General features: G+C 41.5%; 1 protein-coding gene across 1 annotated transcript; it reads right to left on the reverse strand.

The window, feature by feature from the left end:
* Positions 1-518: 518 nt before the first annotated feature.
* Positions 519-26830, reverse strand: pomk (protein O-mannose kinase). The gene is made up of 3 exons (XM_038733534.1): positions 26699-26830; positions 14560-14841; positions 519-5721 (listed from the first exon to the last, which is right to left on the reverse strand). The coding sequence occupies exons 2-3, from the start codon at positions 14839-14841 to the stop codon at positions 4951-4953; spliced, it is 1053 nt and encodes a 350-aa protein (XP_038589462.1). The 5' UTR covers positions 26699-26830; the 3' UTR covers positions 519-4950.
* Between the last annotated feature and the right edge of the window lie 32 nt (positions 26831-26862).

Here is a 26862-nt window from a genome sequence, read left to right on the forward strand (position 1 = left end):
GCCATCTGGAGAGGATTTTTTAAGTGTCTGAGAGCAGCACACACTTTTGAGTCATTTGAGTTTTTGGAATTTTCAATTTGTCAAGCACCTTTTAAGTTTTGTTTTATAATAATAAGGTTTTGGACATTTTTGTTTGTGCAGTGTTTTAAAAAGCCTAAAGACAACTTTTTACCTGCAGGTGTCCCTGTGTGTATGTCATTACAGAAGGTTAGAATATGCTGTTATGACGCTTAAGTGCTGTGAAAAATTTGGGTGCAACTAAATTTGTGGCAGTGCACCTAAATGAAAAATGTAGGCAGACCAGTGCAACCAATGCAAAAAGTTGCTTTACATCATTCAACACCAGTCAAATCTCTATTTTTATAACAAGAGTATTGGAACATTGGCTAATTTGACTGAGGAAGTACTAGTGTCAAGCTGTTCAGTGTTTTTGATGTTTGCATACTATGATGACATCAAAAGCACTCAGTGAGTGTTGGATAAGTTAACCAAATGTACAAGTTCATTTTGAAAGACTATTACTACAATATTCTATTTATTATTTCACTTCATCATACAGAATAATATGTAGACAACAGTGATTTTGTAATGAATGCATATCATAATTTATGAATACTATATCAGTCATACTGATACTGCTTAGTGGTCATTATCACCAATACGCTGAAATGGTTTGGTTAATGCTATCATATATGAATGTCAGACATTTGTGAGAAATGCTCATCCCCTATATCCTGATTTTTTTATTTGTGATGAAATCATACACACAAAAACCTTTCTTTGTTTACTTGTTATGTTGATGTACTGAATAACCTTTTGTTATGCATGAATGAAGTGTTATAAGAACATGTAAAATTCTGTGTGAAAGAACTTTCATCAGCATTCAGCATGGTGAACGCCTCCACCAGTAGCAGCAGCAGACATAGGAATCCAATAAATGATTAGATCAGACAGAATTGTTCAAGAGACACTTGAAGCCCTTTTGCACAGCAGGAACCGATAACCTGGAGCTTTACAAAACCTACACTTTTTAGATCCCTGGAAATCTTTGGTACACAGTTCTTCCTTTTGTTTCCACTGCATTTTACAAACTGGGAAGTTTCACATATGACAGAAAAATGCAGGACCCACTTAATTCTTACTGTGGGACAGGCAGCACTTAACCTGTAACCTGGGGTTTTGGTACTATGCTCTTTCTTGTATATCCACTGTATTTAACAAAGTGGGAAATTTTGCGTATACACTTAAATGATAAAAGCAAAGCAATAAGGCACAATGGAAAAAGAGGCACTAATATTGTCATTGATGTTGATTGCCGATGAAGAATCCATGGCACTTCCAGTAGATTGCCCCAAATAGTGTCCAGCGCGCATGTAATTTTGTTTAATCTTTTCAATGTTTCCCTCTACCGTCTGGTCCACCTTTTGGTTTATAACTGCTGATTCCAGTTCCTTCTGTATGCCCCCCCTCTCTTCATATACTAACAAGGTGCTGGGGGTGCATGATTGTCCAACAAGCATTCTCCACCGCTTTTCTTTTCTACATAAAGTATTAGTTGTCCTGCTCCATACACATTGTTTGTTGTTGCAACCAGCAGTACTGTCGTGCTCCAATGCAGGTGAGGAACAGTGAAAACAAGCAGACCCAGCAACAATGGGTACACTTGCGTTTTGCTAAGGTCCAGGAGCTATTTGTGATTTCACGCCACCATTAGGATTCATGCCCTGAGTATGACAGTCAATTCCATAATGACATCATTACATCTTCATCCTGTCTCATAGTACTGCTTCAGTAAACATCCTCATCACCAAATAAACGAGTGCTGTGTACAGTAGGACCTAACTGTTTTAAGGGCCAACATAGCTAATAAAATGCAAGCTTAAGCTGGACTTTGGCTTTTTGAAAGGACAACTGTAAGAGGAACAGTTCACATTATTCACCTGTAATAAACACAATCAGATATTGCAGAAAACTGTTGAAGGCTTTTTTTGACAATTGTATTTTTCCTTTTTGTTTGATTCTGAATGGCCTAAAATTGCAATCAGTCTTAAGCTATTCTGAGCCTATTTGAAGTCTATGTAGAATAATGTAAATAGTTTGATAAGTTCTGATGTAAAAATATTAACATCACCCAGCATCATATGACCAACATTTGTTAACAGGAACAAACGTGGCACTGAATGATTATGAAAACACAAGACTCGTATCCCCTACAGATACATTTGTGTAATATTTTCCATTTCTGTGTATTTAAATGATCACTAAAGATGTTTATTCTGAAAGGAATGCTTAAGATTTTTTAAAGATTAACAAGTACATGAAATTCATTTTCATTTTAATTCTCCGGTTAGAAGTGGCAACACAAGCTGCCACTGCACACTTGTTCCTTAATAAGGTGACTCTGTTTAGCTACCACCACGGGATTCTATCCATTATGCCTTTTGCAGTTTTGTTTTTCATTATAGGGCTGTTTGAGCAAATGCTTTGGAATAAATTTCCTAATATGATGACTATGCAAGAGCCCTTTTTCACAGCAGACATTTTGAGACTGTTCAGCACAAAATATTATTTGGGAAAGAATGATCTTCATCTTATAGTTATGGGGCGATTAAGTCAGAGCATAGACACCGAATATCATTGCTGTAGGCTGCATATTCTACATTCATACAATGATCCAGATGGGTGTGTGTGTGTTTCAATGGTAGGGTAGTAAAGGGATGTAGGAAGGGTCGATGAGGTGCAGGGTCTGTGTAAAAGTTTGATAAGAAAAAGTGTTTTTCTTGTTTTCCAAGATGAGCTCCTAAAGAGCAAGAGGGACTTTTGTTTTACTTCTAAAGGAGAATTCTGAAGCAAACCAGCTGTTATAATCCCACAAGCCCTTCTTTTTAGGCAACACAATCAGCTGAATCAGCACAGCTGAAACTGGATGCAATGAACAATCAGGTGCCCATCCTCCTCTTTGCCTCTCTCTTAGTTAAAACTCATGGTTAAAACTCATGGATTCATGAACTGAATGTTTTCTACCTGCGACAGGCTCGGTCCAGAAACAATGGTAACAATCAATTAGATATATTACTCGCAATCAAGTGAGTGTGTTTTGTTCATGTGCTGAACTCATAGAGAAGTTGGATCTCAAATGCCTAGGTGAAAGCCCCCTACACAGGAATGCATGAGCAACACGGTGCACAGCTCATATGATGCCTAATTTCTTTATATGTTCAATACTGAATAACAAATCCTTTACATTTCAATATTGATCTGTATTTCAGCTATGATTCACACCACAATTTCTTCAGAAAGTTCTTTCTCTAGATATTATTTATCTGTCACATATTGCTATTACTTTTCTAATTCATACTTGCCAAAATAATGAAGGAAATTTTGCGCATTCAAATGAATGGACAGAATGTTCAATTCCTCATCATACCTTCTCCACTTTGAAGTGTTACTAGTTCGACGTACTATCATTAGAAATGGTCACATGACCTTCAACTAGTAACTTGTATTCAGCTTTTTGATATTTTACATTTTTTTCAATATCGCTATTTATGTTTTATGTGTTTTTCAGCCTGTTTCCGAGTTTATCTTGGTTGTGTATTGCACCAGCTACAGTGGAGCGGCCCAGGGAAATCTCCTTAACAATTACCATTGACATTTATTCATTTAGCTGACGCCTTTATCCAAAGCGACTTACAATTGCTATACGTCAGAGGTTGCACGCCTCTGGAGCAAGTAGGGGTTAAATGTCTTGCTCAGGGACACATTGGTGTCTCACAGTGAATTCGAACCTGGGTCTCTCACACCTTCACCTGCACCATCACATCATTATCCACTGCACCATCACAACCCCTCAACCTTACCAGTGTTGGGCAAGTTACTCAGAAATTGTAATAAGTATTAATAAGTATTATACTGTGTATAAAAAAGTAATAATATTACTTTACTTATTACTGGGTGATAAAAGTAACTAGTTACGTTACTTGTTACGTTACTATATTACTTTCACTACCCACTCGAACAAACTCATTATTTCTTTAGCTTCTTGGCTAACTTGGCCGCTGACCTGTCACATCAAGAATGGTGCGCAGTAACACAGTGTCACTTGTATTAGTAACTGTAGCCTAATATTAATACTGTTTTGGAAATAGTAATCCCTTGCTGAATGAGTTTGTAACATTTTACACTGCAGATGGCTGCAGGAGCAGCCGCTGGGAGCCTTTAGCTCTCAGATACATTTTCTTTAGGGAATGCACATACGGGTTATTTTTCTTCTTCACATATAAAGCATGTCTCATACAGGCTATTATTTCATATCAGTTACAATCATTAAAATAACATTTCACTGTAATAATTTTATGAATGTCCCAATTCTTAAAAGCTGGTAGCTCTACAGTAACATTAAACTCAATATTTCTACTATTCTGTTGTCTATAATAAAATCCAACTTGGTACACAAGCATTTCTCTAATGTAACAGTACTTTTACTTATTCTTACTTATTCTTTTACTCTTTCCATCCCTGATTACAGGTCAGGCCGGTGCTGATTTGATTTTGAGATCATGATGTAAACTTGCCTTGTGGTAAGCTACTGTACGTAAGTGTCCTAACTGTTACTGAAATTGATCATCTGGTTAGTTTAGGCTGCAGTTTGTTGGGGATGTGGCCTGTCAGGACACCTAACTGATGGCCTATGCTTAATTATTGTGTGTGAATTTGGGGTCGAATCAGCAATTCTCAATAAGTGGTCTGTGGAGTGTTGCCACTGGAGCGCCCTCCTGACAGCAAATTCAGTTTAGCAGCATCTCTCATTATTCTGCTGTGCAATAAAGCTGATCCTTTGTCCATCAGCACAGTCAATAATTTACTGCTCTTCAGAATAACACTCCTTTGTAGAGGCAGGTTTCTCCTCTGTCAGCCATAAAAACAGTATTTTAGAATTTTTATTGTAGTCTACAGCATGTCTCTAAGGCCAGCATTGTCCCGCACCATGCTGCTGTAGACGGATTTGTACACCTTTAAAACATCCAGAGCCGAAGGGCGCAGCTTGGGGTCTTCTTTCTTACACTCCTCATGGATCTGAAAAAGATGAAAGTGGACTAAATCCCCTCCAGGTACCCTTCCCATCAGGAACCATGTCACATCTGGGATCTTCCAGATGTCTGTCCTCTCATCATACGCTGGCATGAGATCATCTAAAAATGGCTCCCCTTTGTTTCTGAATGGCCACAACTGCTCTGGAGCTACAAAGTCTCCAGTGAGCTCCCGGTGGCCACATTTCACCCACAAGCCTCGGGATGGGTCCACCTCAGGCAGCGCATCCAGATCATTCACTACCAGGCGAAGGTCACTCGTCAGCAGAAACTGGGAGAGGGTTTTCTCCAGGCTGTTGGAATCACACATAACCCGTCGCCCAGCTGGGCTGTTATGAAGGTAATAGAGGATGGAGACATAATCCGTAGCCAGCCTCAGACGGATCTGCCATGTGTTGTGCTGCTGGTGCAGCTCTTGTGCTAGAATACCATCCAAGTTAAGTAGTGAGCCAAGTGGGTGGTGCTCTGTGACCAGGGTATGGGCTTCAAGGCAAAATCCCACCAACTGCACCACCTGGGGGCCCTGCAGGGCCTGTAACATGGACAATCCATGTAGAAAATCCTCCTGGTAATCCAGAGATGATAGTTTGGACAGAGCCACTTTCTGACCCCTCCACTCTGCCAGATAGACCTAGGGAAAGAAAATGGGATGCTGAGGTCAGTAACTTTTAGAGTTCAAACAGAAATTACATTTGACCATATGCTTAATGTCTCTCTGTATTCTCTACAACTGAGTATGGCATTTGTCACGGTCTGGATCTGCAATGAGAGGCTGCTCAAACACAGTGGGGAGAAGGACTCACCTTCCAGCCTGTTCCGCATGTTGTGAACATACAGTGCGGATTTGTGCATTTTATATCAAATAATTTGGAGACTCAAAATTCCTTCTCTCTCTCTCTGAGAGAAGGAGGAGGGGGTTTGAGATATCAACCCTCAACAGACAGCTGAAGCGACTCCAAGGAGGAGTTGAAAGGCTTACTTTCCGTAAGTGCTGTTTCTGGGCAGTTCGATCGTAAAACTTGCCACCTCTGATGCCGCAGCCAGATAAAGCTCGGTGCCTGACTGTTAAAATGACAAAGAAACACTAACCAGAGATTACAAACCTAGCCTATCAAAACTCTTTTGGAAAGAGGGCAGGAAACCCTAAACTTCCCCCACACACATAACCATGGCAACTGACCTCCCTCTTTGTTTAATTACCTCACATCAAAGGATATTCTCCTCTTCACACCCAGTTGTAAATTGGTGAGGAACTCCAGGACACCCGAGGACAGCCCTGAACTCCTTAGAGTACTGTCTCCTCAAAACTCAAAGCATTACTTTGTTTAATTAAATAATCTTTTAGTTACTTGACTAGGTCTCTCCACTCCATTTGAGTAGTTATGTTACCATGTTGATGTTATTTGTTGTTGAAAAGAATCTAAATAAGTTAATTTTGCAGTGTTTTAATTTTCAGCAAGGATCCCTGTCCTTTATTCTTTTCATGTTGTAACCAATGCTTTTTTCCCAACACTTTCTGACACTTCCTTTAGAAATGATATGATAAAGAAATGTCATCCTATACTCGATTAATTTTCCAGCTTGAATTTAAGGTTAAATAACTAAATTCCCCAGCTCCTGAGCAGAAGGTTGTTTTAGGGTTAATCAAAGCTATCGTCACGTAACCCGAGCTCCCCCAAGTGGACAAAATAAGTATTACAGGCCATCGTCTGAAATGCTGTTTAATGTATAAATGTCACTCTGTATTTACCTATCTAATGCCATTTGTGTATCTTGCCTATATTCTCTAAGAACGTGTAACAGCCAATATATCCAGAAAGCTAGTTAAGTTCCTCTCATCTGATGTGATTCTGAAAGGCTAACCTTAAGGTTGATCTACTGACAATTGTTTTCCTTTTTATCAAATGCGTAAAACTAAGAACGGTATACCCGTTTGACAATTAAGGTTTGATTGTGGGAAGATATTTGATTACAATACGTGCAAATAGATTTTGATTAGACATATTAAAAGTTAAAGAAAAGCCAGTCTCCCAGGAAACCGGAAACAAGCCCTCCCTCAGGGGAACAAAGGACTGCCCTCTGGGAACCACACCCCAAAGCAGCGACCCACGCTGTCTTGTTCTCTCTTGTTCTCTCTTGTTCTGCCCTTCTGTTGGCCTCTTCAACCGCGCTTTGGCATGTGCACAGTTTGCTTCCCCTCCCGGCAACGCCCTAAGAAGTTCGACCCGGCGCAGCGAAGGCCCTTTGTTCGTTTTCTAGCCACACGCGAAGCGCCGCAACCTCGATTTTTCCCTTGTTCCCAGCAACTTTACTTGCTTTTTATTTTGTTTGTTAAAAGTTATCAGACCGTTAAGTTACACCATTTTAATACAAGAACAACCAAGTTCTTTTTTAAGCTTTATTCGTCGAGCTAACTTACACTGATCCCCGCCAGCAGTAACAAAGGACGACCAAACCTCTGACCCGAGCCAGGATTTGAAAAGGCCCCCACTGCGAGTTTCTTCAATAAGCCGTCAAAAGACAGTCCTCCGGAGCAATTCCCTGGCAGAGAAAGCGACTGGCCGACGGCTTTAAGCTGTCCTAACCGAGAACACAGGGAACTCCGCCAGCGTGAGGCCACCGACCAGCAATCCGGCTGGGAGAAACATAAGCAGTAAGACCAAAACCCTGCATTCTGTGGTCAGTGATGTCCAATAGTCTGTTAATCCATTATCTTTAGTCCTTAAAACTCATAGCTTGTGTTCATTAGCTGCCCGGATGAGTCAAATCCTCCCCACAATAGAACCCCACATTCTCATTGTTTAGCCATTGTTTATTTCTTTGATGTATATTTGACCGCATTTTTATGTCACCTTGGTTAGATAATAAATCGCACTGTAATTGTGAATTGTGTGTGTGTTGCCTAACTCCAAGTCCCTGTCATGAGAATTTACCCCTTCGATGAGACTGACTGATAACTGAGCGATTGTTAACTAACTGATCACTAGTGAATAATTGTATAATTATTAACCATACCCAGGGAATCCCGAGACCCTGGGCAAAAGAAATCTCGGGTGGTGCCCCGCAAGAGATTTATGAATGAATATTCTCTGAATATTAAAATTCATAATTTTGTATTAATTAAGTTTATTAAAAGAGAAGTAGACATGCTACATGCAATTCAGCATCGTCTATCTGACAGTTTGAAGTGTATCCACAGACTTATCTGACATCAGCTGAACAAATTTGACACTAAATGTTGCCCATTTTTGCTGTAACTAAGCGGGAAATCTAAACTAATGCTCCCATACAGAGGATCTAAATGTCATGGGAGGATGCTCCATCTCTGGTCTCTCATTTGCATTCAAATGGCAAGGCTACTAGCATGCTACAGCTGATAGACAATATGGCACAATATGGTATCCAGGTCATCATACTCTATACCAGGCTGCTGGGCAGGACAGGTTTAAAAAATAAAAATAAAGCTGCAAGCAGCGTTGGGCGGGCCCTCGCACTTGTAAGCGCGTCCGCGTGTGAGCCGGCCGAGTTGCATATTCTGGAGCTCTGCCGGTGCGGCTGTGAATTTCCTACGCGGTTATGTCGCCGCATGAAGGTGCTATATGTCACTTCCTGTGTCCCCTATGTGGAGCTACATAGCACTTGCCGCTATGAATATAAATCGGTATTGACGTGTAGATGTCTGGGGGTCAGAGAGTTATCAAGCACGCAAAGTTTGTTTCAGATGTGAGCATGTACACTGAACAATAATGTACCCAAACAATAAAATAAATTCCTTTTATATTTCCCTGCCTTGTTGTTTATGTGTACATACAGAGGAAGAATGTGATAACAGCACACATTTCATCGTTACTGTGTGCTGTACCGCAGTTCTGTGTCCATGCATGCAGCAAACTGAAAGCACTGTCTGTCGGAGCGTCTACGTGAAAAGAGAAGGAAGACATGGCTGGTAGTGTCTTCAGAGTTGTTAAACACCTCAGCGCACTGAAGGAAGCCATCTGACTGTGTGAGGGGCAAGATCGTTGATGTCTGCAGGCAGAGTAGGCCTAGAGCTCTCCTGTCTGACTGGTCCACCAATAGCAGAGAAGATGACCCCTTGAGACACAGCCCCTCCTCATTTGCATAATGAGGCAGAAATGCATACAGAAATTTAAAAAGGACAGGCAGAAATAAATACCATGGGTGAAAATAAATAAGGTAGAAAAATACAAAGGAAGAATAAAACAGACAAAAATATTAAAACACACACATAAATAAATATATTAAAAAAATTAGTAATAAATAAAGTTGAAGATTATAAGGGAGAATAAATAAATAAGGTGATTATAACAAAGGTGAATAAGTAAAGGCACTAATTAAATATATACATTTATGTCTCCTTGCATAATTTAATTAATACCAACATTTATTTATTTACTTTATTTTTTTGTGTATTTAATTGGAAGCTTATTTATTTATTGAGCATTTATTTATTTCTGTATTTATTTCTGACTGTGTCAGGATCGGTCCTCCATAGCGGGGTGGGAGAGTTATCAAGCACGTAAAGTTTGGTTCAGATGTTAGCATGTACACTGAAGTTACAACAACTTCCTGTGTCATGGCGAAGACTTGATCTTTGACGCCACGCCACGGACACACCCATTGATGAAAACTCGCAAATAGCACAACTTTTCATCTTCAATGCCTTTAGAAGGCACAGCACAAATTTGAAGTCGGTCGGACTAAATCCCTAGGAGGAGTTCGTTAAAGTACGAAGTGTGTAAATCATCCAAAATTTGACGTAAAATTCAAAATGGCCGACTTCCTGTTGATTTTAGGGCATCGCTCCGAGAGGCTTTTTTGTGCGTCTGGACAAGATACACGTACCACAGAAAATTCGTGCACGTAGGTGAAACGTGCGGCGGGGGCTGCTTCGTTAAAAGTCACTTCCTTTTGCCAGCAGGTGGCGCTATGACTGTGGGTGAATGTCAGCATGTACATGTGTTCAGGGCGGGACTCTCATCCTACATGTACAGTTTGGTGCAGATGTGAGCATGTACACTGAAGTTACGACAACTTCCGTGTCATGGTGAAGAGCTGATCTTTGACGCCACGCCACGGACACGCCCATTGACGAAAACTTGCAAATAGCACAACTTTTCATCTTCAATGCCTTTAGAAGGCACAGCAGAAATTTGAGGTCGGTCGGACTTAATCCCTAGGAGGAGTTCGTTAAAGTACGAAGTGTGTAAATCATCCAAAATTTGACGTAAAATTCAAAATGGCCGACTTCCTGTTGGGTTTAGGCTATGGCTCCAAGAGACTTTTTTGTGCGTCTGGACAAGATACACGTACCACAGAAAATTCGTGCACGTAGGTGAAACGTGCGGCGGGGGCTGCTTCGTTAAATGTCACTTCCTGTTGCCAGCAGGTGGCGCTATGACTGTGGGTGAATATCAGCATGTACATGTGTTCAGGGCGGGACTCTCATCCTACATGTACAGTTTGGTCCAGATGTGAGCATGTACACTGAAGCTACGACAACTTCCGTGTCATGGCGAAGAGTTGATCTTTGACGCCACGCCACGGACACGCCCATTGACGAAAACTTGCAAATAGCACAACTTTTCATCTTCAATGCCTTTAGAAGGCACAGCAGAAATTTGAGGTCGGTCGGACTAAATCCCTAGGAGGAGTTCGTTAAAGTACGAAGTGTGTAAATCATCCAAAATTTGACGTAAAATTCAAAATAGCCGACTTCCTGTTGGGTTTAGGCTATGGCTCCAAGAGACTTTTTTGTGCGTCTGGACAAGATACACGTACCACAGAAAATTCGTGCACGTAGGTGAAACATGCGGCGGGGGCTGCTTCGTTAAAGGTCACTTTCTATTGCCAGCAGGTGGCGCTATGACTGTGGGTGAATGTCGGCATGTACATGTGTTCAGGGCGGGACTATCATCCTAGATGTACAGTTTGGTCCAGATGTGAGCATGTACACTGAAGTTACAACAACTTCCTGTTTCATAGCGAATCATCGACGCCACGGACACGCCCATTGACGAAAACGCGCAAATAGCACAACTTTTCATCGTCAATGCCTTTAGAAGGCACAGCAGAAATTTGACGTCGATCCGACTAAATCCCTAGGAGGAGTTCGTTAAAGTACGAAGTGTGTAAATCATCCAAAAATGGCCGTAAAATTCAAAATGGCCGACTTCCTGTTGACTTTAGGCTATGGGTTCTTGAGGCTTTTTTGTGCGTGATATGATACATGTCCCCAGAAAATTTCGTACATGTAGGTTGAACGTGAACGAGGGGCTAATTTTTTCCAATTTTCTAGGTGGCGCTAGCGAGTCATTTTGCAACGCCCATGTGCGAAACTTGTAGAATACGAAATTTTTCACCGGTTCGGACACGTTTGCAAATTTTGGTGAGTTTTCGAGAATGTTTAGGCCATGTCAGTTGAGCCTACTTTGCAGAAAAAAGAAAAAAAAAAAAAAAAAAAAAATAATCCGAGCAAATTCAATAGGGACCTCACACGGTCGTGCTCGGGCCCTAATAAGGAATTAATGCACTAAGCAACTAAGTACATAGAGTATGCAGTGTATTGCATGTTTGTATACTCAAAGAAGTACCCAAATTGAGACACAGCAATAAGTTCACACTACACAATTTTAAATCCAATGTGCAAGTAGCCGAGCTCGGTGGGTGATCTGGGGCAAATCAGCGAGCGATTGGCGCTCGCCAATTGGCACTTGACCGTTCTGTGTGAACATCTCAACGACACATCGCTGACAGATTTCTAGCATGCCAAATATCTGGAGCTGTCGGTCAAATAGACATCCACATCCAGCCGATGAGAGCAAGCAGCTACTTTTTCACTACAAAACACTTTTTACTCACCTCCAGCTCTCTCTCTTGCACAGACAACCCTCGCTGCCCGCCTGTGCTAATCCATTCTTTCATTTGATATCATGATAAATGTCAAATCATTATTTCTTTCAAGTTTAAAGGCTGATTTTAGTTCCTGAGTGAAAGTTGAAGAAACCAGACAGTTAATGTAGGGTATTAAACTTTTCTTTACGGTCAGAACATGCGTAACACTTGCCAAACAGTAAATCAAATTCAAATAAATCATTCAAATCAATTTTTCAACAAATATGCACAAGCAACAAACTGGACGAACTTCGGCTTCTGCTGGAGAAAAACTTTTATTCATCTTCTGTTCTGTGCTTCACAGAGACGTGGCTGTGTGAACCGATACCGGACTCAGCGCTGCAGCTGGCTGGATTCCAACTCTACAGAGCGGACCGCGACACAGAACTCTCAGGCAAAACATGGGTTACCACTTATATCAACAGTGGCTCTTGATATAAGTGGTGTACCGACATGACAGTGATTCAGCAGCACTGTTCTCATGACCTGGAATATTTATTGATACACTGTAAACCATTTTAATCTCCCTACGAACTCCCCAAATAGAGACAGTTTATAAAGTGTCCAACTACAGAGGGGAACACTTTGGATCACTGCTACACCACAGTTAGCAGTGCCTATCACGCCGTCACACGTGCTCCACTGGGACACTCTGATCACGTCATGGTCCACCGGATTCCTGCAGGCAGAAATTAAAACTCTGTAAACCTGTAGTGAGGACATCAAAGAAATGGACCAGTGAAGCTGTAGAGGATCTTCAGGCGTGTTTGGACTGCACTGACTGGGATGTTTTCAAGAAGGCTACCAACAATCTGGATGAGTTTACAGAGGCTGTGACGTCCTACATCAGCTTCTGTGAGGACAGCTGCATTCCAACACGCACCAGGGTGAATTATAACATGACAAAACCTGGTTTACAGCCAAACTCAGACAGCTATAGCCTAGTTCACATTTTGCCCGATTTGCCGGTCGGAGAGCTCGGCGACCATCAGGCTGTGATCAGGGGTAAATCAGCGATTGATTGGCGACCGCCAGTTGGCAGTGAACTACTTACCCTGATGCATCACTGACACATCGCCCAATATCTGGAGGAGTCGGCCGACTCGATATCCACATCCAGCAGATGAGAGCAAGCAACTGCTTTTTCACAGCAAAACACTTTTTACTCCCCCCCAGCTCTCTCTGTAGCTCAGACAATCTCTGCAGGTGCATGTGCTAATCCATTCTTTCACCCAGATTATTTATAATTGCTATCTTTATCATAACAAAAAACAGCTGTTTCATGTTTAGGTTCGCAAGCCTGCTTCAAAGCCTCCACCATCATCCTTGTCCCCAAAAAACCAAGGACCACAGACGTATTTGTGTGTACAAAGTGCTTTTACACTACATCTGCATTCACCATTCACACAGCCTAAACAGCTCAAACTCACTGGAACACCAGGAGCAATTCGGGGTTCAGTATCTTGCCCAAGGATACTTCGACATGCAGTCTAGAGGAACCGGGGATTGAACCGCCGACCTTCTCATTAACGGTCAACCCGCTCTATCTCCTGAGCCACAGCCGCCCACAGAGACCGTGGAGATGGTCGTGGACTTCAGGAAGAGCCCAGCCCCACCCTCCCCCATCATCCTGTGTGACTCCCCAGTCACCACTGTGGACTCCTGCTTCCTGGGCACCATCATCTCCCAGGACCTCAAGTGGGAGCTGAACATCACCTCCCTCACCAAGAAGGCCCAGCAGAGGATGTACTTCCTGCGGCAGCTGAAGAAGTTCAGCCTGCCAAAGACAATGATGGTGCACTTCTACACCGCCATCATTGAGTCCATCCTCACCTCCTCCATCACCATCTGGTACACTGCTGCCACTGCCAGGGACAAGGGCAGGCTGCAGCGTATCATTCGCTCTACAGAGAAGGTGATTGGCTGCAATCTTCCATCACTCCAAGACCTGTACTCCTCCAGGACTCTGAGGCGAGTAGGAAAGATTGCAGCTGACTCCTCCCACCCCGGACACAAACTGTTTCAGACTCTCCCCTCTCGCCACAAAAATAGTTTCTTCCCGTCTGCAGCGAGTAAACAACAAGACCCCGGTCCCCCACTGACACTCCCCCCTTGCAAATAATACAAATATCTCTGCACATGTAAATATCACTTCATTTCATATCATTCACAAATCTGGCACATTGTACATATTTGCTGTTAATATTTGCTCGAGCAGAACCTGAGCCATGGTTCTGCTCGAGGTTTCTGCCTCTTAAAGGAAGTTCTTCCTTGCCTCTGTCTCCTAGTGCTGCTCTTGGTGGGAACTGTTGGGCTTCTGTAAATAACATCACAGAGTACAGTCTAGACCTGCTCTTTTATGAAAAGCGCTGTGAGATAACTGTTGTTGTGATTTGGCGCTATATAAATAAAATTGAATTGAATTGAATTGAATAGGATGGGGAAATTTAATTGTCTTGAGGTATTGTTAGTTTTATGTTTCTCTTATTTCATCCATTCCCTGTAATTCAGTTCAAACAATAAACTATGCCACTGTACAGTATAAAAGATCATCTACCTTCTTAACAACTCCCTGGCCAATCAGCTTCAGCTTGCGCACTTCTGTTTTTATCTGTAAACACTGAAGCCAGGGGGTGCAGTTTTTCATGGTTGCCATTTTGAAGTGTCGAGGCACACAGCCTACATGAGAGAACAGGAGCTGCTCATCTGTGTAATTCACAGAGTCCAGATAGAGGTAGATCATGACATTGCTAAGAAGCAAAGCAGCAAGGCACACCACCACCACGGGAACACTGTGGGAGATAGTTCTGCTGGTGTTCCGACCCATGGTACTCGGCATCTGAAATGGAAAATAAAGAATAACTAATATTACAGGAAATTATATTATATATATAGTATGCTATTGTTACCAAATATGGAGACATAATGGTCGTTCAGGCCACACTCCTAAGCACAAACCTGGATGACATTTGTGGCGAGTGGCGCCTTTAAGGACGCACCCCCCTCCCTACCTCACACAGCAAGGTGAATTAATGGCTGGGTGTTTAAAAAAAAACAGTAGGGTGCAAACTAAGGTTGGGCGATGTCTACAACGAAACACTGGGATGGACAACAGCATCGGGTGTGGCGTCCGGGGGGTGGGGTAGCAGTCTTGTTATAAAGGCATGTGTTCACTGGCATAGACTTCGCTCGGTAAAAAATTTGGTAGCCTATTACAAGAATAGTCGCGGACACGGTGGAGGATACTGTACAAGCACAGACCCGGTAAAGCAACGGTGAACACGCAAGCCGGTGGGTTTGCAGTGAGAGACCCAAAGTGTAGGTGTGTGTGACGGTGGGTAGAAGAGAAGTCAGAGGCAGGTGTGCAAAGCAGGTTTGCTTAAAAATAATACAAATGTTTGTTTTCACAGGGCAGTAATATGTGAAAATTTTTACAATTTTGAGTTTTTTGCGGCGGGATGGGCGGGTACAATCACAATGCCCAGTGGTCACAATCATCACAACAGTCTGCATTGTAAACTGTGCAAAGTGAAAATGAGTTGAAAAAATTTAAATAATTAAATTTTCACAGAATCTGTGCAGCCTTGTTTATTTACCGTGTCCATGGAAACGATGATGAATACAGCCAAAGGTATGCAAAAAAGTCAGGTTACTTTTCTGACATCATGGATAATTCATGAATGTTCAGACAAATTTATATTAGGTCAATCAATTTAATCCTTCAAATTAAAGCTGTATATTTGTCTTTGTAAAGAAAACATATTTCAAGAACAATTAATCACCTACATACATACTCGATACATAACACATTAAAACAGGATTGTTATGGAACTCAAAATGTTAGCTGTACTGGTATTAGTCTATGATGCACATCAGATAATTACGAGCCTGGCTTATAGGAAGTAGGGTATTGGTATAAGCCTGCCATTGCCCGACTATTTCAGTTAGCATTCAACAAAAACAACCCCCGAGCTACCAACCTACATGCTAACAAGCAAACAAGGCACAACGTTTTTTCCCTTATACCACAATGATAATGGATACAGCCAGACCTTTCTCCAGCGCTGGCACAGTGCTAAAACCATGTTGTTGTGACAGCAGTTTGCTAACCCAAAACTTGGCTAAACTTAAGTTGCCTTTGTTTTTAACTAGCCTGTGCTTTCAGTAGGGCTGGGTGATAAAACAATCAAAATATGTAGACACTTGCACGTCTAAGTACACACCCATTTGCTACGCAGAGCATTGTTTGAGCCACTGGCGGTGAAGAAAGTGAATGGAAAGAAAAAAATGTGTGACGGGCACGAATGCAACTGAAGGCGAACTTGCGTTATCTTCCAAAGCTGAGGAAATTGTTGATAAAAAAGGCCACACAACATCAATTACGTAGAAATTCTTTGAATATCTGGAAAGCGCAAATAAAGCCGGTCTGCAACATATGCCGTCAGTCACTGACAACCAAGACGGGTTACACAACAAGACACCTGTAAAGATACCATCCCAGCGACCACACAGAGTACAAAAATGCGGGCCCAGGTTAACGTTAGTTGGTCCACATGTTTTGTCCAACATGGCAGTTGTTCTTATGCTGTTAGCAGCGCAAGCAGGTCTGTACCAAAGCAACAATCAATCGTGCCATCTTTTGGAACCATTTCCCCATATAAAAAGCATTCAAAAAGGAGCAAGGATTTAACCAGCACGTGAAAGACATGATGCCCCTGAAATTGATTAAAGTGCTGGACTCCAGGTACGAACTCCCAGGCAGAAAATACTTTTCCAAAACCGCATTGCCTCATCTTTACGAAGAGTACTGTGGAAAGCTGAAAATTCAGCTAAGGGACAACCACCGACCTATGGTCCAGCCGTACATCTGAGCCATATGTGAGCCTCACTATTCATTACATTGACGAGTGTGGGTTCTTCAAAGCAGATGCAAATCGTGCCAGATTTGGAGAAAGTCCCATTGCTATAATTGTAGACAATATTGCGATTTGCTTTTCGATTATAACGGAACAAATGGTGCTGAGTCTACTACAAAAAATTACATTTTTTAATGTTTTTCTCAGTTCTGCAGTGACAAGTCCAACTATGTATTAAACGATTAGCAGAGGGGAGGGAGTTAAGCTAGGTTGTTGCCTTAAAAAGTTACTCGCACTAGTTTAACTTTCATCAGACAAAACTAAATGAAATATATTCGTCAACAACCTTTTTTTCCCCTAGTGAAAACGAGACAAATCCATAAAACTTTATGGATGAAAGATACTTTTGTTACAGATTAATAACTCACCACTCTGAAACTCTTGCTCCAGTCCAAATTGCCAACCTAGTCGGCAACATGTAGCCTACAGCTGAATCGAAGCTGTTTACCGTCTTTCACTGACCTGCCTTTCTCTGCTTCTGATTGGTTATTACCGACCTTTTGATGTTTGTCGCGACATTCGCTGGTTCGTGTGAGAAATTTTTCAACTTGGGCAAAAAATTTGCTTGATGTGATGTTGCGAAAGCTTCTGAGGGTTGTTTGGAGACGACCTGCCGAGTTGTTTTAATGACAATCCACAGGCCGAAGGGGAGCTGCTAAATAGGGGGGAATTTTTACTTTAGTTTTTGGGATTACAACTTGATTTATCTTCTCGGCAGCTAGCTTCCGTGCACATCCGGTTCCACTGTTGTTGTTAGCGTCGGATGGCACCAGAGTTCTGCTGGACTACTACTTCATATTTATATAAAAACCGGACAAAGCTGGACATTGCTTGGAAAAAAGAAAGTGAAGTTGAACTACCTGGTGAGTTCAGAAAATGTGTGTCTGTAACTTTATCCAGCTATTGTTGTACTTTACTGTGAACAGGTTAGCATAGCCCTGATCGATCCGAAGTCCATTCAGAAAATTTTAAAAGTTGTCGTCCTGCTGACAGACCTGACAAAGCATGATTTCATATGTCTAACCAAACGGCATCATATTGTAGTTATTTCTGCATCAGTTTGATCCGTTTATTGCTTTTAAATCACAGAAAAAGGTTTTCTTTACTTTGGATTCATACTGCAGTAGTATCCGCAGGCTGTGTTTATTCGTTTAAAACGCGTTGTGTGTGAACACTCAAAATGTCCAGGGGTCAAACTCGCGCGAGTAAAGCGAGGCGAATATGAAATTCGCTTTCGGTGTAAACGCAGCTTTAGCCCCTCAAAAAAACAGCTTCCTATTTCATAGTTCTATGACAGGATATTGGCATGTAGATGTCTTCAGGGCGAAACTCTTATCACGCATTTGAAGAATTGGACAGATTTGACCATGTCCAGTCCATTTACATATTACTTTTCATAGTGAAACATCAAAATTCAACATCACGCCATGGACAGACCATGAGTAATCAAAAAAAATCTTTGCAATTTAACATCGCAAGGCTCTTCAGATTGCACTGGCCACATTTGAAGTCGATCGAGTTAAAGCTCTAGGAGTTCGTTAAAGTACTGAGAATGTAAATAGTGACAAATTAAATTTTCAATTCAAAATGGCTGACTTCCTGTTGGGTGTAGGGTATGGCTCCATGAGGGTTATTTTTAAGTGTGGGCACGATACATTGGCCCACAACATTTCGTACAGCTACATGAAAACACACGTGGGGGCTGCTTTTGTGAAATTTTGTAGGGGGTGCTATTGAGCCATTTTCCCACAACCACGCTGCACAACTATATCATGGGGAGTCACTCAGGATGATGGGGGAGGGTGGGGCTGGGCTCTTTCTGAAGATTCACCTACAAAGTTCCGTTGAGGATGCAATCAGCATAGCACTCCACCATACCTTGCAACACCTAGAATCACCAAACACCTGCACACGCATTCTGTTCATAGAGTTTAGCTCCGCCTTTAACACTATTAACCCATTTAAACCACACTCTTGGAAATGAACATTGACCCAGCCATATGCCACTGGATAAGGAGCTTCCTGTGGAATAGGTCTCAGAGGGTAAAGGCTAATAACATAACCTCTCACCCTCAGTACAGGAGCTCCTCAGGGCTGTGTTCTCTCCCCTTGGCTCTTCTCCCTTTACACCGCACACTTTGCATCCACAGACACTTCACTGAAAACAAAGTATGCGGATGCAACCATTGTGGGCCTCATCACAAACAATGATGAAACACAATACCACATGGAGGTGGACCAAGCTGTCACTTGGTGTTCGAACAATGACCTCCAGCTTAACACAGCCACAACCCAGGAACTCATTATTGACTTTAGACGTAGGCCATTTCCCAAAACACCCATACAAATAAACGGCAACCCAATCACCATCACTGACTCCTTTAAATTCTTAGTAACACACATTAGCAATAAGAAGTTAACAAGAAGTTAATAAGAAGACAACTAACACCAAACACATTATTGCAAAAGCTCAACATAGACTTTACTTCCTCAGGTTGCTTAAAAAATACCAGATCATGCATCAACTACTTGTTTTGTTCTACTCCGCTATCATTGAGGTCATTATTACATCATCAATCACAGTATGGTATGGTAGCATGGACAGCCAAACAAAGAAAAAACTACAGCGGACTGTCAACAAAGATCACAGGAAAACCACTGCCCTCAGTTGATTCCCTTTATACACATTGGACTGTAAAGCGAGCAAAGAAAATCATCTCCGACCCCTCACAAACTGCTCACCACCTCTTCCACCTGCTTCCCTCAGGGAGGCGCTACAGGTCACTCTCCACCAAGAACACTTCACACTTTTCCCCCATAGCCATCAGGTCTCTGAACTCCCCTGTTTAGTTTAGTTGCATTCTCATACACTATAGCATGGTGATTTACCCATTGTCCTTCTTGCTGTGAGGCGGCAGTGCTAACCACTGCACCACCACGCCACCCTTGATTTGACTTCAATTATACACAAATTTGGACTTTTTTTATTAAGATGTTTATTTTGTTTTGCGGAAAAAGGACTGAAAAAAGTTTGTACTTAATTTTACTCATGCATATTTGTTGACAAAGATTTTATCATAATTGTTTTTGAATGTTCTATGTTTGCCAGGGCTCTGCAACTGGCTCTGCCTACCCAATCATCACTCTTAATGCCTCAACTCAACAGCCAATCAGAGGCAGCATTAAAATCTGATAATACTTGCTGAAAAGGTTTGCCAACTTTGCCCCAAAATAAGGTTTAAAAAGCGTTTTTTCTGCTTTTTCGGTTATACTTCTACTATGCATGCGTCACGAATGCGTGCGCAGTAGAAGTAAAACAGACCCTTACATCAGTGGAACCACACCATTGGCTGAAAAATGATTCCCGCTTTGGCTGTTAAAAGCAGATGATTGGCTTTCTAGCGGGAAGGGCGGGATAACCGCCATCTTTTCCAATACATTACATGTGATTGAGTGGCATGTCTCCTCTAAAATGTCTCTGTATAACATGAGAAAAGTTATCTACAGGAGAAACATATGTGAAAGCAACATAGAATACCTGAGAGCTGCACTGCATTAGATTCTGTAATACTTACAGATTTTGAATTATTACCTGCAACCTGAATTTTGTGTTTCCCTTAACATAAATAAAATAGCTAGAAATATGAATGCGTGCCAACGCGGACCATGATTGGCTTTAAAACGCAGAAGTGGAAGAAGGATCAATACGTTAACAATATTACGTTTATACAGCAAACATGACAGCTGCCTTAATGTCCACAGAGTCACTGTGTTAAAGAAGGACAGTGTAGCCTGTAGATTTCATTCTGTGCTGAGGATAAATCCACAATGTGCGAGATCTCTCTGTCCATACATCAGTGTCAGATTGATCATAAAACCGGTCGTGTTCAAGATCATGTTCGGGTAAAAAAAAAAAAAATCTAACCGGGATATCGATGTTTATAAATATGAATTAGGAAATGTCAGACAGACGCTTCAGGCTACGCAGGAGTCAGAGAGAAACGCAGTGTTTGTTGAAGTAAACCTCCTCCCGAGGAGGTTAGGTTCACAGCGTAAGTTACCAGAGTTATTGATCTAGGGTTTATCTGATCTCGGTCTCTGAAAATGAAAACCCAGAGTTTCCCTCATGTCAGGCTTAACAGACTCAGCGTTTTCACAAATGCCGCTTTCTGAAACAGGGCCCAGGTGAATTACTCAAGTTCACGACAACTCGTAACGGTACATAACGCTGAAATTCAACCGTGGTGTTCTGTCGGGAGAAGCAGTGATTTAAACGAACATTGACAAACTCAGTAATACAGACAGGACATTGGTTCAGCTGTTCCCCTTACCAGCTTAGCAACATAGACTGGAACAAGAGTTTCAGAGGGGTCAGTTATTAATTAGGGCCCGAGCACGAACCGTGTGAGGTCCCTATTGAAACTGAAGGGATTATTTTTTATTTAGGGCCTGACAGTGATGGAAATTAATGAAGTATAAGTATGTTGTTACTGTACTGTATTTTATCAGTATGTTTAGTTGTACTTTTTACTTTCACTTCGCTACATTTCAAAGCCAAATATCCAACTTTTTACTCCAGCCGGCTTGGCACGAATCAACTTCGCCCAGCTGATGCGACACCGGCATACGCAGTGATAGAAATCAGGTCACTCTCGCTCAGAGCTGGATTGCCCCGCCTCACTCTCATGTGGATGGGATGAAAGGGTATGAAAATTTCATATCACGATTAGTGACCAAAATTATCACGGTTATCAATATTACCATGGTATTGTAAAAATGTGCCAAAAAATATTAAAATATACTGATACACACACTGAAACAAAGTTTTATATTGAAAACTACAATTGCCATTTTGTTTGCATAAAATATATAATAACAGTAAATACCTTTAACCTGTAAAAATGTGAAAATCATCTAAGTGTGCATTATCAAGATTTTATATTTTATATTATATAGGTAATACAATGATCCCATGGACAATTACATGAGAACAAATAAGTCTTTAGAAGACAGTGATAGTAACTGCAATGAGCCCAACAACTGACATGAATACAGAGCAGTCTGTTCTGGTTCTGGATAAACATGACTTGGATGAATCTTTACAGATGTGTAGGTTTGTCTAACCCTTTCTCTTGTTCTCCCAGGGGGTTCAGTGGAGCCTGAAGATGATCTGCCGTGATGTTTTTAATAAACCAAACATAAAGCCAGTGATGTGTTCTTTCTTTGTGGAAAAAGTACCTTACATATTTTATTGTTAGCCTCTTTAGTGATTGTAAGGTTGCTCCTGTTGACCTGAGTCAACCATTTTTTCCTCCTCTCCATGTCAGCTGGGAAACCAAACATTCGTACTCATTTTTCTGACAGACAGTTCACAGACACAAACCACTTAACATGCTGTTTTCTGATTTATTAAATGAATACATGACAATCATTGATAGTCACCTGTCTGTTCTATCTGAAGTCATAAAGATTACATTAGTCAGTAAGCTCAATTAACCCTGGTACCATGGGATTACTAAAAGGAATGTTAGAAAGGTAAATCTGATCTGAATTTTAAAAACGTGTTTTCAAGAGGAACACACTTTCCAATGTAAGGGTAACTAAAAAGCTATTGTCAAAACTATATGTCCTGCTTTTAAAAAAATAGTAATGTAACTACACACACACATGTCAGTTTGTGTGTAGTTAGGTAAAAATTTTTACCATGGTTAACCGTTAAACTGGTAATGGTTTCATCCCTATTTACAACTATGATGTGAGGATGTAGAGGGACTATCCTTCTGGGAACGAGAAAAGAAAAAACTCAATGAGGGTGAACTGTGTGAACGTCAGGTAAACATGTGTTCTCTTCTCTCAAAGTCTGAGGTCAGCAGGTAACTGTAATATTAATGTGCAGCTGCAGTGAATCTCTGTCTGTCTGTCTGTCCTGCTAACCAGCTAAGCAGCACAGCTCTTGTCTGTCTGTGTCTTGGTTGCTTGTCACATTGACTGAACAATGAGTGAAATACAACTCTTTATTACATTTGATAAACGTAGACGGGCCACGGTGTTTATAAACTAGCTCGGGAAAAATGACCGTGTTGCACGTGAAAATGCGTTCATATGCGCGCGCACGTCATTAAACTCACGCATTCCAGCAAGAAACATCTGTGGGACCAGTCCAGACAGGATGTGAGGGCACTCCTCATACATCATTTTAAAACAAGACAGTGAAATTTACTTACAACTCTCGACTAAAGCAAGATGGAAAGCGGTGGATTCACATTGACTATTAAAATGTTGATTAGCTGGACAGACTGGGCAATAAGCATCACATATTCAGCCGAGTCCTTTTTTAAATAATATTTTATATTTGAAAATGTATGTGGAAAATATCTATAATTTACAGGGGCTGTGCTGAAGTTTGTTAGTAGTGTAGATGCTGGATCATCAGCCAGTACAAGCACAGCTGATCCACATCCAGCCTCAGTCAGTACCAGTACAGACCCAGTCCAGATGTCTTTAGCAGGTCCCACAGACCCAGGTCAAACACAGGCAGCCTCAGCCAGTACGAGCACATGACACAATGACCACGCAGACTGGCCCCCAGTCTTATCAGACTTCATGAGGTCTGAGTTAGTGCGCAGAGGTTCAAACCGGCACTGGGCTTTTCTAGAAGAGGTTTCCATTCAGGCTTATTAAAGAGGGAGGACTGTAGTGAGAGCATCCTTGTCTCATCTTAACATGCCCAAAGTCCGTCTGTCAGACAGTCTGAAGGGGATTCTACCACAACAGCAGAGCAATAATGCAGACTTATCCTATTTGTCCTCTTGCGAATCAGTTTTCCTTATTGTGATTCTCTATAAGTCACAATACTGTATTCAGACCTGCCTTTAAAAAGATGGATTGCGTTTTGTAAGATCAAGAGATTTTGTTGTGTAGCACTTTTAGTTTTGATTACTTTTTTTTTTAAATTATTTTTAAAACCATGTACTTTTTTTACTTTACTGAAGTAGGTTTATAATGGATGACTTTTACTTTTACTTGAGTAAATTTTTTTCATGTGGTATCTGTACTTTTACTTAAGTATGAAAATTGAGTACTTCTTCCACCACAGGGGCCGGAGCACGAACCCACCGAGGTCCCTTTTGAAACTGAAGGGATTTTTTTTCCCCCTGCAAAGTAACCTCAATTTTGGGGGCCTAAACATGCTCGAAAACTCACCAAACTCAGCAGCCCCTGGACAAAGTTTCACCCAGGTGCACAAAACTTATGTGGTACGTGTATCATCTCCAGAAGCACAAAAAAGCCTCTTGGAGTGAAGCCCCACACCCAACAGGAAGTCGGCCATTTTGGATTAAATGGTAATTTTTGGATGATTTACACACTCTGTACTTTAACAAACTCCTCCTAGGGATTTAGTCCGATCGACTTCAAATTTCTGCTGTGCAGTCTAAACCCATTGACGATTAAAAGTTGTACAAAAGGTTATTATCAGTCGACAAGCATGCCCCTGGCATGTCGTCAAATATCGATGATTCACTGTGAAACAGGAAGTCGGCCATTTTGGATTAAATGGTAATTTTTGGATGATTTACACACTCCGTACTTTAACAAACTCCTCCTAGGGATTTAGTCCGATCGACTTCAAATTTCTGCTGTGCAGTCTAAACCCATTGACGATTAAAAGTTGTACAAAAGGTTATTATCAGTCGACAAGCATGCCCCTGGCATGTCGTCAAATATCGATGATTCACTGTGAAACAGGAAGTTGTTAGAACTTCAGTCTACAAGTTCACATCTGCACCAAACTTTACATGTTTGATAACCCCGGACTCACACAGGCAGCGTGTGCGCGGCGTTACGGCGTGCCGCGGCTGCCGGAGCAAATCGCTGCCATTGTAGTCAATGCTTGTGCTCACACCTGAAAGCGCCACAGCGTGTCCCAGAAGCGGCTCTGCGCGAAGAATAGGCAGCTGGTCTATTTTTGAGGGAAGACGCGTCAAGCAGCACAGGGCAGATGAGCCGGGCAGGAAGTCATTGTGCATTGTGTGTGAACACTTTCAGCGAATCTACTCATGCGAGGAAAGCGCCGCGAGGATTAAATTCGCGTTTGGTCTGAAAGCACCACTACTGTTCTGCTTTTTAATGATTGTAATAATGAATAGAGGTCCGTTTCAGTCAGTTTGACAGCCTGAATACAACCTTCAAATGTAAAATGCAACTGCAAAACTTTCTGCTTCTTTCTGAGATCGCTTTTTCCAACAAATTTGACAATATTTCTCCAGGGAGTGCAGTAATAGACAGTGGCAGCGCCGTGATAAAAGTCGTAACAGCTCCGACAGCTTGTCAGAACACTAACTAAGGGGGGCGTGGCTTACCGAAGGATCAATTGGCCCACTAGGTGGCGTTTTTGTTGGAAACTCATATTACTCTGAAATAATTCGTGTCGCCGCACATTTCAAAATAAAAGTGAGCTTCTGCTGAACGTAATGCAATTGATGTGGCAGAAACGATTGAATAAATAAATAAATACTGAAGACACCACAAGTGTCTAAAGAAAATATTACATTCTCACAGAAAGCTTACTACATTCAGCCAAGATTCGAACTCATGTAAAAAGAAAACCTTCTGTTTCCACTGACTCATTTCACTTCAAAGTGACAGCAGACAACCTCAGGGAGACCCTGAGGTCAATTTAAATATTGGCGAATAGTCAAAATATTACACACTTTCAAGGGCTGTAACTTTAAAAACCTGAGTTAGTGGAAACAGGAGGTTTTCTTTTAACATCCATCTGAAATCAGCAAATTCAGTGAAAATATTACACATTTTCAAGGGCTGTAATTTCAAATAACTACATCAGATCGCTCTGATATTGACAGAGTGTCTCCCTGAGGTGGTCTGCTGTCACTGTGAGTCAGTGGAAACAGGACGTTTTCTTTTTACGAGTTCGAATCTTGGCTGAATGTAGTAAACTTTCTGTGAGAATGTAATATTTTCTTTAGATACTGGTGTCTTAAGAATTTATTTATTTATTCAATCGCTTCTGCCACATCAATTGCATTATATTCAGCAGAAGCTCACTTTTATTTTGAAATGTGCTGCGACACGATGTTACCGTAATGCCTAGAAACGCATTGCAAAACAGCGCGAGGGCTGGCTTGACTGTAGTTTTCGAAGTGGAGGCTGGCTTGACTTCAGTGTGGTATCCATCACCTTGAGAACGACGCCACTGAGGTTACCTGCCTGGAACCTTTTGTATGAGAAGCGAAATGTTTTCAAGTATCTAAGTACCAAGTCCAGTGACATTCAGTGATGTGATGTGTCCCTCAGTTTGTCACAGTCACGCATTGTGCAGCACAGTATGCTGCATGTTCTAATAGAATCCATTGCTGTTCACTGTGATCTAGCTCTGGGAAGTTAGAGATTAACAAATCAAACTTCCTAACACCATTTTAAGGAGGGAAACAATAAAGGAGAATAGACTTCAATAGACCCAAAATTATGCTACTAATAATACATCCATGTGCACAATAGAGCTGGAAGGTACATTAAAAGACAATACAGGTATACATGATGCACAAGCATACGTTGTATGACGGTTGTGGATAAGATAACGTGACGTTTATGACATTTAACGACCAGTTACCAGCAACGTTATGTTAAAGACAGGCCGGTTAGATTAAAGACTGGCCCAGACACAGCAAGCTAATGTCCTGCCAGTGTTAGACAGACAAACAATAACTTCAGCTACGTCAACACTATTTAGCGTCATTTACTAACGTTAAAATAACTTACGTGCTACCACACGAGGTCACACGGAGCAAGACTGAGCAGATACGGTAAAAGCCTGTCCACTGCAACACAATAATATGTATTTTGGCTTCTGTAGTCACCAGGCGACGAATCGAGATAAAAAAGAACTTCCTGTCAGATTTACAGAATAAAAGTGTCATGTTTCC

The sequence above is a fragment of the Micropterus salmoides genome, unplaced genomic scaffold (genome assembly GCF_014851395.1).
Source record: "Micropterus salmoides isolate LMB-PRFRI ecotype aquatic unplaced genomic scaffold, ASM1485139v1 Ms_hic_scaffold_20, whole genome shotgun sequence".
Classification (NCBI taxonomy): domain Eukaryota; kingdom Metazoa; phylum Chordata; class Actinopteri; order Centrarchiformes; family Centrarchidae; genus Micropterus; species Micropterus salmoides.

Bases quoted from the DNA above. Each gene is read 5' to 3' on its own strand.
- pomk (XM_038733534.1), bottom strand. From the start codon at position 14,841: ATGCCGAGTACCATGGGTCGGAACACCAGCAGAACTATCTCCCACAGT. The intron at 5,722-14,559 runs GTAGATGATCTT...TTCTTTCCCTAG, and splicing joins GCCAGGGAGTTGTTAAGAAG to GTCTATCTGGCAGAGTGGAG.